Source organism: Rhinoderma darwinii, chromosome 11, assembly GCF_050947455.1.
Source record: "Rhinoderma darwinii isolate aRhiDar2 chromosome 11, aRhiDar2.hap1, whole genome shotgun sequence".
Taxonomy (NCBI): domain Eukaryota; kingdom Metazoa; phylum Chordata; class Amphibia; order Anura; family Rhinodermatidae; genus Rhinoderma; species Rhinoderma darwinii.
In genome coordinates, this window is record NC_134697.1 from 52951323 (window position 1) to 52967086 (window position 15764).

The 15764-nt window shown below is 41.6% G+C and overlaps 1 protein-coding gene across 2 annotated transcripts in view; it reads left to right on the forward strand.

The window, feature by feature from the left end:
* PIK3AP1 (phosphoinositide-3-kinase adaptor protein 1) overlaps positions 1 to 15764 on the forward strand; it is a 124769-nt gene that overhangs the window by 70104 nt on the left and 38901 nt on the right. For both annotated transcript variants that reach the window (XM_075841493.1, XM_075841494.1), the window contains 2 exons: positions 2149 to 2264; positions 2644 to 2788. In XM_075841493.1, coding sequence (XP_075697608.1) covers positions 2149 to 2264; positions 2644 to 2788 — 261 coding nt within the window. The remainder of the gene's footprint in view (positions 1 to 2148; positions 2265 to 2643; positions 2789 to 15764) is intronic.

Sequence of the window (15764 nt, forward strand, 5' to 3'; positions counted from 1 at the left end):
GATTGTGATAGGATTGCTAGTATCAGGTCGGTTAGCTACATGTAAGGCTTCGGTCACATCTGTGCTAGGGCTCCATTCTGACGTTCCGTCTGAGCTTTCTGTCGGAACGGAGCCCTTATAGACACAAACAGAAACCATAGGTTTCCGTTTTCTTCACCATTGATTTCAATGGTGACGGATCCGGTGCCAGTGGTTTCCGTTTGTCTCCGTTGTGCAAGGGTTCTGTCGTTTCGACTGAATCAATAGCAGAAGCAGTCGACTACGGTATTGATTCTGTCAAAATGGTGGAACCCTGGCACCAGATCCGTCACCATTGAAATCAATGGTGATTGAAACGTTTGTATCTGTCAGGGCTCCGTTCTGACGGAAAGCTCAGTCGGAACAGAGCCCTAGCACAGATGTGAACGAAGCCTTAGCAAAAAAAGCCCAGAGATGAAACATACCGATCCAGCTGGACATACAGATAAAATAGCTGTCGAGCTTGTTAATTCAACAGCTATCTCCCCGACCTCCCTATACACATGCATGATCAGCATGTATTAGCGATCTTCAAAACGATTGCTGTAAACGATTGAATAGTGATTATATTATCTACACACACAATGTTATCATATCAATAATCATTAAAATGTTATCATTTGGTCGCCTATTTAATAAAGTTACATGTAAAGCAAACGATTCATGTTTACATACCACAATGTCAGAACAACCAAAGATTATTTTTATGTTTGCATAAACTATTATTTGTACGATCAACAAGATTTGTATCGCTAGTCATTCAGTCGCTACAGCTCTCAGCTCCTAACATTAAGCGATTATTGACAACGATCGCTCGTTAGCGTTGAAATCTAAACGATTACCAGCTTGTGTAAATAGCCCTTTATAAAATAGTACATAGTCATACAATTACTGCATACAAATCTAACAATGGTGACAAATTAATTGACACCCTGCAATACCTATCTCAGTGATTGAGCTGTCTAAATTGTATTGCATTCCTTGGGCCCACCATAGGAAAATAATTTGAAGACCTCCCTACAACTATATTAGAACAAATGCAAGGCCAGCTGGTCACTGCTTTATAACCTATGCTAATATCAATGTAACCAGGTTATACGAGGAATGATAGGTTAAACTCCAGCAGAATACAACATTCTCCGTAGTCCGCTACTGATGGGTCCATCTTTATGGGCTCTATTGCATCAGAACCTAGATTCACTGAAGGACCTCATGTTTCTCTGGTGAGTGCCTCTTACCGTGCCTGCTGGCCTGTCTGATTTTTCCTACATTAGCGTGCCATTTATGATGTGCTGATTCTATCACCCTTTCATCTTCCATTGAAATCAGACAAATAGAATTAAAGAAAGAGGCACATACATTTTGCTTAAAGGGGTTTTCCCATAATTATTATTTATCGCCTATTCACAGGATATGTTATAAATATTTGATCGGTGGGGGTCCGAGCGACTCCCACCGATCATGAGAACGGGTTTACATTGCCCTTCTCGGGAGCTCTTAGAAATGAAGCGGTAGTCCGCATGCTCGACAATACAGCTCTATCTTTGGCAGCTCCATAGAAATAAATTCAGCGGAGGCCGAGAATGCGCACTACCGCTCCATTCTTATTTGGCTCTCAGGAACAGCAAGGTAAGCCTGTTCTCATGATCGGTGAGAGTCCCAGAGGTCAGATCTCCACTGATCAGTTATTTGTCCTATCCTGTGGGTAGGTGATAAAGAATGATTATGGGAAAATCCCTTTAAACTTAATGTCCTCCTTGTGCAAATGGCAGAGTCCCTTTGTTTATGAGTCTGCTGGCGATAAGCAGATGATCTGATTATTTCAAACATTCAACAAGATGAGGCTGTTCAACTTCCAGATTATTATTTGTTTTGGGTGTTATTATTGGGCCAAGTAACCAAAATATAGATTATGGCTGCCTAAATTTCCATTTCTATTAACTTCTTATAAATAACTTTGGTACTAGGTTTTTGTCTTGTATTTCATTTGGGTTACATACTGTGGTTTACATATATTGAGAAACATTTGAGTGCCCCTTGTGGAGCACCAGGGTAACTCAAGGTAAATTATTCTCATGTTGATGTCATATATCCTATAAATGCTCATCTCCTGGCATGAATGTCTTGCAGACTCTGGATGTGGCTCTGTCACTGATACAGACCCTGAAAGTGATAAAGAACATCGGCCCCTACCTCAGATTACTGGAAACCTATTGACCATACAGCCGGAACGAATACGCTGTGGGGTTTGTGCAATTTCTATTATATTAGTAGATTTTGGAATAAAAATGTAATGCATGTAGTTTATTACAGATTCTATCTTAACAATGTATTTTTGCAATAGTTTGTTGATAGATTCTCTGAGAAATAATGGATTTGAATCTCTCCTGTAGACGTGAATGTTATTGTTGGATTACTCCTGCGGCTAACAGGATAGATTCTTATAATAAAATTTTATTCTGGATTTGCGATTTGGCCAGCTCTTTGATATCTTTTAAAAAATGCATCTATAGTGAACCTATGCTGTAAATAGTCTAATGTGATTACAAAACACAATAAATAATACATTCCCTTTTTGCTCATTCACATATTAGTTTCCTTGATCTTCATAATTGTACTTTACAGGTAAAGACACAAATATACCTAATTTTTAAGTGCAAACTGGACAGTCGAGTTAAAAATGAGGTTTGTTGTATTCCTGTGAATGGTCCTTCTACACGTCTACCCGCAACTTTGCAAAATGAATACATGCTATCAGTGGATGCTCCAGGTAAAACTTATTTTACGCTTTAATCGCTACAATACCATGGGTATTAACAAGTTAATAAATCAATAGAACATTTTAGTAGAATAATATATGCTGTTTTTCTAATCATGGCCACATTTATACTTTACCTTAGATCTATAATTAGGATACGAGAAAAAGGGAGATGGTTTACCTGCAAGGTAATCTAAGCATATGCCTAGAGCAAATTGCTGGGGGTATATATATAAGAGCTGCAGCACTTTTTGGAATAACCAATTGAATTGCATTCTCCAAATCTGTAACACTTCAGTCACCGTTTTCACAGTTTTCTCTCCATAAAGTAGAGTGTACAAGTGCTTGGTAAATATTTCACACATGTTGGGCTCTCAGCGCAGTTGTGCATATGTGTCAGTGCTGTTACGATTAGCAGCAGGACAGCTGCTAATCAATTATTTCTGTTATCTCTGTGTTTGGGCGTTGCTAGGTAATGCCTTTGGTCTGAGTCTGAATTTGGTCATTATTAAAGCTATGTCTGGTTAATTAGGGTAGAGTACTTTTCTTAATCTTATATAAACTTTAGGCCTGCATTACTTAGGTGCTGATTATCCTGTTTCCGGCATGTTCTACAATCTTTCCAGATTCAGATTGGTAACTTTGTTCTTGTCTATGTGTTTGTTTGTATTGTGGGACTTGTTGGTCCTCTGAGAGATCTAGTTATTGTTTAGTGATTTTATGTGTATCCTGGGATCAGTAGTTCCTCTGGTTTGTTTGCCTTTTCTTGTGCCTTTGGTCTGCTGCTGTTGTCTTAGCCTGCTGTGGGATAGTATTCAGATAGCGTCAGTGAGTGCTGTTTATTCTTGCCCTCTGTCAATTCATCGGTTTACTGCTTGCATGCTATTCATCGGCAATCCACTCGATTTATGCATCGTCTCCATTTTTACTACCTACAGTATTCGGTTCCGCTTATCCACTAGTGAGTTAATTTTGCCTTTTGTTTTCTGTCAGTATTAATGCCTGCTTCACACATGTGATACCGATTATCTGTTATTGCGTTCTTGAGACCCACCATCGCCGTATCATTCTAACCAGAATCTAAGTAATCCAGGCATAAAGTATGTATAAGCCCAAGGAAAAGTACTCTACCCTAATTAACTAGGCAAAGCTAAATGATGACAATCCCCATAAATATATATATATATATATATATATATATATAGATACTGCCATATAAATACTGTAATAACATATGAGAACACCATAGGTACCATGCAAGAAGACTTTTATTATATTTAACCACAAATAGTAAAAACAATGGCCAACATGACCTAAAAAAAATGACAAACAAGATTAAAACAACATCGTGGTGGTGGGGGGACTACAACATACAGAGCAGCTTATCACACCAATATAGTACAAAAAATAGCAGCGAATAACACAGAGTATCACATGAAATGGCAATACATATTGCACACAGAGACAAGAAATGTATACACTCAGTATATTACTGTTTATCAGTGCTGTCTCAAAAAATATATAAGATGTCTATAACATGGATATCGCTAGTTTAAAATATCAACCACTGTGCTGCATAGTGAGTCCCTACTATAACCAAACCACCACCACAGAACCCGAAGCACGTTTCGCCGTCAGCTTTTTCAAGAAGCTAAATGATAATCAAATCCAGAGTCAGACCAAAAGCTTTGCCTAGCAATGCCTAAACACAGAAATAACAGAAATGATTGATAAGCAGCAATCCTGCTGCTAATCGTAACAAGTGCCTAATAGGTTATAACGCAGGTTTTTTTTTAATTTAGCCCATTCACACATACTGTATATACACATATTCCCTAATATAGCATTGAGAAGATAATAAAGCTAAAAGTAATCCATTTAATTGTAATTAAATGGAATCGGTCACCAAGATCATTATCAGCTATATTTAACACTAAAGCCCTAAAATTTTTCGAGAGAACATAATTTTAACTCTGGGTGGCATCTGGGTGGCTGCTTTCAAGCTTTCTTTACCCCAGCAAACATAAAATAATAAAACATAAAATTATATTCATAATAACCAGTATTGTTACATCATATATTCATGTTTAAAAGCAAGCCAAATGTGATTGTTATTTCTACTGTGATCACATTACCTGTTTTAATATGGGAATTGTAAATTCTTATGAATATTGTCTTAATGATATTTTGCTTTGAATCAAAGTTGAACTTTTATCAAGTTTGGATAAAGCTGTTAACATGCAGAAAAAAAAATTGCATGAGAAAAATCAGTGATGTAGTTTACCACTAAATAGTGTACCACTAAACCACTAAATTGGCAGTGACATTTACACAAAACCAATAAACCTTTAAAGAGATCATTTTTGATCTGAAAAGAAAAAAATGTTTTAAGACACTTGCCTGCAGCAAAATATTGACAGTAAGAAGAAACTGTGGTGATAGGATAAGTAGATAATATCTTCCCCAAGTTTATTTTTATTCTTGTAACTTTGCAAAACATTCTTTTTTTGGTTTGGGATTTTTTGTACTTTCCTTTGAAATTGTACTTGTTCCAATGCATAATATGGTATAATAGACACTGGTAACACAGGGAAGAATGAACTTGACTATGCTTCCACATGCACTTGTGTGCAAGATAAAGCCCCTAAACATATTTATTTTAAAAGCGATGTACACTTGAAGATACATTTATTAATTTTAATAAATCAATGTTTTATTCGATTTTAAACAACTTTGAAATGGATTATTTTATTCACATTTTTACTTCTATACTTTTATACAGATTCTATGTAACCTGTATACTTACAAGTTGTATCGTTCCGTCAAATCCGATTCTGTCAGTTCAGCTGAACCGACGGCTTGGTCGTGCATGTCTCTGACACAAGTGATCCAGCTAATAATTATCACATCTAAGTTCTGAACTTGTGATTATTATTAGCTGTATCCTGTGTGCCAGAGACACCCAAGACCAGCCCTCAGCCGAGCCGTCAGTTCGGCTTTGACAGAACGATACAACTTCTATGTGTACAGGATACATAGAAGTTGTATCTTAAAAGTAAAAACAATTTAAAAAAAAAGTCAATTTAACAGTTGTTTGAAATAACATAAAACATTGATTTCTTAAAAAAAATAATATTAAAATGTATACATAAACTTTAATATCTCTAACTTTGCAATATTTAGCCCAGGCCTCATTTAGAATTCACATTGATTCCCAAACCAATGTATATTTGGTAGCCATTACTTTTGGAAGACATATTTTTTTAAAGAAAATTGTTCTGCCTTCATGTTATTCTAGACTATTTCTATTAGATAACGATAAAGATCAATTTTTTTTTTCATAGTTAACATTATTGTATCGTGTTACTTATTTGATTTAGATTTTTTTAAATGTTTCAAATCAGTCTTTATCTAATCTTGTACTCTGCTAAATTGCTAACGATGGCCATACACATAATATAGCTGCTGGACAAACACATAAACACATCTAACACATAAACTATCTCTGATGACCTCTTCATAAAGATGCATACTCAGATTGGTCCAGCGTGGATGTATATTTTTTGGGGAAATAAGCCGTTGCCAGAGACTTCTGACAGCATCTCTGTCCCCAGGAGAAGTAGGATTGGGATTGTTAAAATTCAGTTGGGATGCCCTCCATACACATTAGGTTTTATCAGAATCTGTCGACATTTATCTACTTTGACTGGCAGCCTGAGTCAGTGACTACACTGACTGTTGCAGTACATTTGATTGTTGCAAAACATATCAACATTTGAGAAACACTAGGCAACTAGAAGAAGGAGGAGGTTAATTGTGAATGCAGTAGGGTCAGAAATTCAAGGAAAGCATACACAAAATAATTGTCGACACTATACAAAGAGGAAAGAGGGCTTTATAGTAGAAATCTAACTGCCCTCCCTCCGCCGTATTAGTTTATCCCATTACATCTCTATCAAAGGATTGGTGGAACCAGGGCTTGTTTACTTTCTATTTTCACCTTTTGTAGGATAGAAGGAGCAGCTTAATTCTCAAAATCATCCCCACCTCCACTGTTTCCCAACTAGCACAGTTCCCCCTAAGAGGGCTGTTAAAGGGGGGAGGGGTAATAGCGGGATTCACTGGTTAGTGGCACCCACTATTACTACCACCTTTATAATTAGGGTCACTAGGGTTATGCCTAGTTCCCCTACCTTTTCCTTATAATAACGTCGATCTAATTGCTTTAGCGGCTACTCAAGGGAATAAGACCGTATAGTAAATAAAGATAATATTTATTAACATACAGTAATCACTCTCATATGTATAATACAGTAACTAATCACCGTACAGTATAAACACGGTATCAAGATATTATACCGCCACCCACTTACATAAACATACACAGAATACAGTTACGTTACAACACAATAAACATAAGTTACTTGTGATTCTCACACGCTCTCTATCTCTATCCCACTCCCTCCTAATATAACTTTCCCTATACACTCAGGGTTAATATGGGATAAGGAGAAACAAGGGGAATGGGTTACTGTGTAAAACAGACAGCAAGGGTTAACTCAGGGAACAGCAAGGGTTAACTCAGGGACTGTAGGACAGCGAGTGTTGACTCAGGGACTCTGGGACAGCAAGGGGTTAACTCAGGGACTCGGACAGCAAGGGTTAACTCAGGGACTCTGGGACAACAAGGGTTAACTCAGGGACTCTGGGACAACAAGGGTTAACTCAGGGACGCAAGGGTTAACTTAGGGAGAGCAAGGGATTAACTTACTCAGGGAGAGCAAGAGGTTAACTCAGGGAAGCAAGGGTTAACTCTGGGACAGTAGGGACTCAGGGAGAGCAAGGGGTTAACTCAGGGAAGCAAGGGTTAACTCAGGGACAGTAGGGACAGTACTCAGGGAGATCAAGGGGTTAACTCAGGGAAGCAAGGGTTACAGCAGGAGACAGGGAGAGACAGGGTTAAGTGTAGCTGCTGCTACACTTGATACTTAGACTTTGTGGAGCAGCAGAGACAGCAGCAGGAACCCAGGTCTTTGGAGGAGAGAGAAAGAGTTGAGCCGTCGGTGGTGTGTGTGTGAGAATCGGCAGGCAGCTCTCAGCTGATCTTCTTCAGCTTCGGCTCCTGAGCTCGGCTCCTGAGCGTACCGAAGCAGGGCTATTTAACCCTGTCGGTACGCTCGCAGCGGGGAGTGTGGCGCTTGCCCCAGGCTAGCATGGGTCGGCATGGTAATAATGTATCACCAGCCGACTCATGAGAGCCCGCACAAGACAGTCCGTGCGCGCGGGAGACTTGAAATGGAGACAGGGGATAACTATCCCTTGTCTCCATGGTTTCCTAACAAAGCAGGGACATGCTAATTGTCCTGCTTTGCTTCCAACCGTATTCATGACTAGGGCTGTTGTTACAGCCCTGGCTCATGATACATTATATGTACTATACATACACATATATATTATATATATGTGTATATATATATATATATATACACACACACTGTATACATACTATATATATATATATATATATATATATATACATATATATATACACACATATATGGACACTTCCCTTTACAATCCCCCTGTTGTCGGGGACTCGACAATGCAATTTGGGGAAGTGTTTGTGGGGTTCTATTTACCCCCTCAACCTCCCCGGTTACTGGTAATGGTCTGAGATGGAAGGAAGTATACTATTAGACCTAGATATTCGACATCAGCTATCTCCTCAAGGACACCTTCCCGCCAGTCCTCTGACTCTGGAGTCTAGTGTCCAAAGAAACGAAACCTCAAAGTTCACAGAATGAAGATTAAATTAAATCTCCTAGTCCATAGAACGAAGTTGAGATAAAACTCACAGTCCATAGAACGAAGCCTCGAAGCTCATCAGACGAAGTTGAAATGAAACCTTCATAGTCCATAGAACGAAGAAACCTTCATAGTCCATAGAACGAAGCCTCGAAGCTCATCAGACGAAGTTGAAAATAAACTCACAGTCCATAGAACGAAGCCTCAAAGCTCATCAAACGAACAAAGCTCATTTGAAAATCTCAAAGTCCATGAACCGCAGATTTCTTGTTCTTTCTTGCTTGGAGTTTCTTCCTCTTAAGTGGCGTCAGCAGGTCTTTCCAGTGGCCGATCCAATTTTCATGCCGACCCGTGTAAGGCTACTTGTGCCCTCATATGGTCAGCCTTGGAATGGCTTAGCCCGCCTTTCAACAACCTTTTGTACGTGATCCATTACTTTTCCAACTTTTCCCAGCATCTTGATTGAAGACGAAACAATCTTTGTGGTCCGATATCCAGGTCTTCATCATGGCAGGTTATCATCCCCGAGGAGGTGAGTTCTTGGTATCCAGGAATCTACTGTGGGGTGGAGTATCGCCTTCCATTTCCCCTCTGACATTCAATCCATCATCATATTGACCATACCAGTTCTCAGGTTGAGGTGGCAAATACCTACAAGGGTGTGTGAATACCTTACCTGTCCCTAAGGGTTCCTACACACTACCCAATCATACAAACAAAGTGAAAAATAACCAAACATACAAAAATATTCCCCCACCAACCATATAGAGATTCATGCTCAAACAGCATCTCACACTACTCCTCCATAAACACGTGCAAGGTACACATGCAAATGGGGTGACAACAGGCTGTAAATATATGCCCGCCTCTATGTACATACTCACTCGCTGTGGGACGGGCACGTCCTCACTGAGTATGCCTATGTTGCGGACACATATCAACACCTAGAATGTCTATATGTACACCTTGAAAATTTTGTACGACCCATTGATTAAGATTTACACTTTACAAATATATATATACACATACAATAATAAACAATTCTGGGTCGCAGGACTGTATCACTATGTCCTTAGACCCCGTCTACGAATGTATTCGTGGCTTTCTGCTTGACCTCGTTGTATTTGGTCAACCAGTCCTTTCATTCGTCGGTACACGCAGCGTACATAGTCGCCACAAGAGTGAGAAGGATTATCACTGGGTGGATGAGCAAGTTTGAAGAAGGAAGTGGCCTTGGGACTATATCCGAACAAGCTCTCCCACCAAGACACTTCCGCGTCCGCGTCAAGGTTGTTCACAATTCCTGTGATCTTTTTAGTGTCATGTTCCAACTGAATAGTGGCTCGGTGTTGGGAATCTTTCAGTTTCTCCACGACATCCTCTTCCTCATTGAAGTCTAGCAGGAGATTTCTTAGTTCGATGCCAAACCCAAGAGGAATCGTCTGGAGTCTCACAGGGGTGTCTGGACGGATGTTGAGCCTTTTTTCAGGTGTCACCGGAGTTCTTCCCTTCTGATCTGACACATCAACGCCTAATACGGGATTAAGGGTACAGTATGCTTCTGGGAGGAGTATGCCTCTTTCAGAGCAGTTAGTCGCGTGGCATTCTGCATTAGATACCAGCACCAATATCCTTGACCCATGTCTTGAGGAGGGCATTGGATTAGTCTTCATATCACAGGACCCCTCGGTATCCCAACACTGGTGTAGGTCAGGATATCCGAGGGGAGCTGTGGATGAAGCACTGTTTTTGTGGTTCCTCACAATTCTCAGGTTTGTGAAACTATACCCCTGTCTACCAAACCCATTATCTTAAAATCAAGATATGGGTGTAATGCTAGGGTTACCTCCCCCTGTCCAAAGTTTCCTAACTCCAGTTAAACACAAAAGAATCAGCCATACTGTTATTCGCTGTATTTAATTGCACTCGCATTAGGCCTCAGATGAAGTTGTGTTACCTGTCTGAAACCCCAATAGGTCTAGGTGCACAGAATAACATAAAACACTACACCGTGAACTTATGTTACCTGTTCGCACCGCCCAACCTGAGTTCACAGTATAACAACTTCAACGTTATCCTAATAGAGAGCAATTAAAACATTGGGCGCAAATACACCACTATCCAATGGTTGATTCTCCAGTTGTTTTCCTGAAATGGTTAACTAATTATGCATTATAAATACAGGCAACACCCATATAGTATAAATACATATTACTGATAACCAGGGATATACCACAATAGAATATGTGAAAGAACCACAAAATAAAAACACAAATGAAAACAAACGGACAACTGGGGACAAACACAACAGACCATAAACAACCATTACAGACGTAACACCAGACTGAACATGCAATTTATGGCCAACTTCCTAAACTCCTCCCTAGTTGTGGTTGGTCATTTAGACCCTTGAGCACGTGGCGGAGCACATAAGGCTGTAAGGAGACTCTTGTGCAGCCATTTTGTCTAAACCCACGTTTTGTTGTGACGTGGCCATTTTCTATTGCAATTTCACTGGGCTTTCCATGGTTGCTTATGCCGTGGCAGTTCCTCGCAATATGTCCCATCTGACCACATTTAAAGCATTTAACAGGACCACATTTCTTAGTATTCAAAGACTCGCAGTACTTCGCAATGTGGCCTGATCCGGCACATGCAAAACATTTAACAGTACATGCTCTGCTGGACTTAGGGCAGTCAGCAGTGCATGATCTCTTAAAGTTCTGCATGGCTAGGGACGCACTTCTAAATATCGTACGCTTACATCTGCGTAACACTTTCGTAACAATGTTACCTTCAAGATTCCGGATGGGATCACGATTTGTGACATCTGATCCATCACTCTTATTACTCCCCCCTTTTTGCCCTGTAGAGGGCAAACTTACAGCAGAATCAGGCCTTGAAAAAGACAAGGCCGGTAACATTTTTGAGAAATCTTTTATGATGTTTTGCATACGGGCAACCAATTGTGACCTAGCAGCAAGCTCATCATTCAACTTGGCAATGATGGCATCCGTAGAGGCCGCCTTATCCTTAAACGCATTGATCACAGCATAAGACCCAGTCAGCTGTGCATCAATATCATCACCATGATTTCTCAAATCTATCACCTGCGATTCCAGCATGCAAATTTGCTGATCTCTACATTGGACATTCTCTGCCAGTTGTGTCTGCAAATCACAAACCTGCTTCACATTGTTGGCACAACACTGGCAGTGAAGATTTGGGTAATCACTCTTCATTTCTGAGTGATCAGGCTTCCACGTCTCCTCATACACACAGATTAATTTAGCGAGCATGTGGAGACGTTTGGAGGTTTTGTTAAGAACACTCCTCTTGCTAATACACAACTTATCATGTGCATAAGCCTCGTCCAGCAGAGTGGACCACAGCATTCCTGCTGACTTGTATGTCGTGGGTGTTACTGGATTAAATTTACTGTTTTTGGCGAGGTGTTTAAGTGTGGAGAAGTCCATACTCACTGTTCCAGAAGTCATCTCCGTCTGCGTTGTCCTCCTTGTCACCCGCTGTTTTGAAAAAGGTCCTTTTCTTCCGGAACGCCTTTTCCCGATCAGCTGGACTTCACCGGAAGAACACCGACGTTAAAACTTCTGCAAACACCTTTGTATAAGTTGCTCGCTCGCCCGACGATTCGTTGCCGTAGAGCAGCATGCCGCAAAGCAAAATAAAAGACGTTAATACCTCAGAAAATAAAACAAAAAACAATAGGTTCGCTGATCAATTATATCCTGTATCAAGCCTTAAATAAAATTGTGTTACTCGTCTGAACTTCAAAAAGGTCTAGGCGCACAGTATAACCCAACACTACACCGTGTATGTACGTTACCTGTCCACGCCTATCCAGCTGTCCAGCTCTCAGCTGATCTTCTTCAGCTTCGGCTCCTGAGCTCGGCTCCTGAGCGTACCGAAGCAGGGCTATTTAACCCTGTCGGTACACTCACAGCGGGGAGTGTGGCGCTTGCCCCAGGCTAGCATGGGTCGGCATGGTAATAATGTATCACCAGCCGACTCATGAGAGCCCGCACGAGACAGTCCGTGCGCGCTGGAGACTTGAAATGGAGACAGGGGATAACTATCCCTTGTCTCCATGGTTTCCTAACAAAGCAGGGACATGCTAATTGTCCTGCTTTGCTTCCAACCCTATTCATGACTAGGGCTGTTGTTACAGCGCTGGCTCATGATACATTATATGTACTATACATACACATATATATATTATATATATATATATATATATAGTCAGAGAAGGAATGCCTGCAGGCAAACAAAACCCTATTAAGCTAAACCTTTATTAAGCTACGTGTAGCAAGAACAAACTATGCACATAAATTTTAAAAATTTCACTGCCACAGACCGAAGTCAGTTTAACAGCTGGAGAAACCCAGCAGAGTATCTGAAAATTGCGGTGTGTGCCGAGTGTCGGCAGACAGTCAGTGCAAGGGCACCAGTGCCTCTATTAGTATGTAGACAAAAATCCGGCTGAGGCAGGGATTAAAAATCAACACAGCCCCCCCGACATGTTTCGCTAACTAGTAGCGTCCTCAGGGGTACACGGGGCTAATGGGGGCGCCGCGAAAAAACTGCTCCTCTTATGGGAGTGTGGAATGACGAGAGGTGGGTGTGTGGATGACCGCCAATCCGGCGAAGCTAAACATCGGAAGCAACAGGGGAGAGCGAGCATCCAATAGGAGGCCAGGTAACAAGCAGCCCATAGCAGCCTGTGAACTGCGCAGTAGTATAGACAAAGTGCCGAGATAGTTTAAAGACGGCACGCCTGCGCAGTAAAGCGGCTGAGGGACTTAGAGCGGGGCCGAACAGGGCGAAATATATATTGACGACATTCTCATCCTATGGGATGGGGATGTCAACACATTTGTCGACTTCATGTCTATGCTCAACAATAATTCCATTGGCATGAGATTTACTTATGAAATTAATGATCATATGATCAATTTCCTTGATCTTAAGATCTCTCTGGGCCCTGGTGGTGGTGTCCAAACTGACATATTTCGTAAAGCTACAGCTACCAATTGCTTTCTGCATTGGGACAGTCATCATCCTCCTGCCCTTAAAAGAGGGATACCTATTGGCCAATACCTGCGGGCCAGACGCAACTGCTCTGATGAGCTATCTTTTCAGAGGGAGTGTGATGGTCTCTACCAAAAATTTTTGGCAAGAGGTTACCCGAAAAAGTGGTTACATAGGGCTTATGCCAGGGCTAGGGCGTCTCTTAGATCTGACCTACTTTCCGATGGTGGCGCTCTGTCTGCACTGTCAGCGACTTCTGGTGCCATCCGCTGTATTGGCACGTTCGATGTCTGCTCCTCCCAAGTCGTTGGAGTACTGAAGAAGCATTGGTCTATTCTTACTGCTGACCCTGACCTAAAAGAGGCAATCCCTGCCAACCCCGCCATTACCTACCGTAGGGGAAAAAATCTACGTGATCTTCTAGTGCATAGCCATTTTTCATCAACCCCCTCACGGGCCCCATCCACCTGGCTGAAATCACCTGTCACGGGTTTTCATCCCTGTGGCAGGTGTTCCTTCTGCCCACTGATGCCTAGAGTCAAGAGTTTTACCAATCCTCTTGACGGCAGGTCCTATGACATTAAACAATTTCTCAACTGTCAGAGTGGTGGAGTTGTTTATCTGGCTAGATGTCCCTGCCCTAAACTTTATGTGGGCAAAACTCTGCAGGAATTGAGGAGAAGGGTGTCTAGACATCTTAGTACCATCAACCTTAAGGAAGACACCACTCTTGCCAGACATATGCATAGGTATCACCCTGATAATCCGAAGCTGCTCCAATTTTGGGGCATTGCACAGTTTAAGTTGGGACCCAGGGCAGGTAATTTGGACCGTAGGCTTCTACAGGAGGAGCCACGGTGGATTCACCGTCTCGGTTCCATGACCCCTCAGGGACTTAACGAGGGTTTTACATTTAGTGCATTTTTGTGAGTTTCTCTGCGTCTCCCTTCACGATTCTGTATGGATTTATTTGTATTGTACTTTATTCGCTTTTATTGTCTCGGTTTCTTGGCTACTTTACCGGCACCATCTTTTCATTGTGGCCTCCTGACAAGGGGGCTGTATGATTATGTATGAATATATTTCTATATATATGTTTTATTTTGATCCACTGTTCTTACGTGACCTAACTATGCATGTTATGCGCTTGGCGGCCCTTTCTCTTTTTCTGTTCTATTGTGATTTATGAATGAAGATGGATGTTAATGCTCTCGTACTCCTTGTCATCTTATATTATTCATTACTAATTTTCAGGATTACTCCTGAGGTGGCTGTTTGGATGAGCAACTGCTACCGGTTGGCCTTTTTAAAGGGAGTATATAATATATTATATGTCTGGACTGTGAGGGACACTTGGGCACTTTGCCTTTTATGTGGTATTGCACTAGATCTCTGTATAGACCTGTGCATATACAAATCACAGTCAAGTGAGACATATTCTCAGCCCTACGCTTGGTATGAGGGATTCATGGTGGCTGTCAGCTGTTCGTTGCACTAAGTCCGTTCTTGCTCTCACGGCGCATGCGCCGATCCTCTGTGCCTTGCTATGCTTCGCCCTGTTCGGCCCCGCTCTAAGTCCCTCAGCCGCTTTACTGCGCAGGCGTGCCGTCTTTAAACTATCTCGGCACTTTGTCTATACTACTGCGCAGTTCACAGGCTGCTATGGGCTGCTTGTTACCTGGCCTCCTATTGGATGCTCGCTCTCCCCTGTTGCTTCCGATGTTTAGCTTCGCCGGATTGGCGGTCATCCACACACCCACCTCTCGTCATTCCACACTCCCATAAGAGGAGCAGTTTTTTCGCGGCGCCGCCATTAGCCCCGTGTACCCCTGAGGACGCTACTAGTTAGCGAAACATGTCGGGGGGGCTGTTGATTTTTAATCCCTGCCTCAGCCGGATCTTTGTCTACATACTAATAGAGGCACTGGTGCCCTTGCACTGACTGTCTGCCGACACTCGGCACACACCGCAATTTTCAGATACTCTGCTGGGTTTCTCCAGCTGTTAAACTGACTTCGGTCTGTGGCAGTGAAATTTTTAAAATTTATGTGCATAGTTTGTTCTTGCTACACGTAGCTTAATAAAGGTTGTAAACTCTAACTTTATCCTTATTATCTATTGGGTGGTCAGGAAA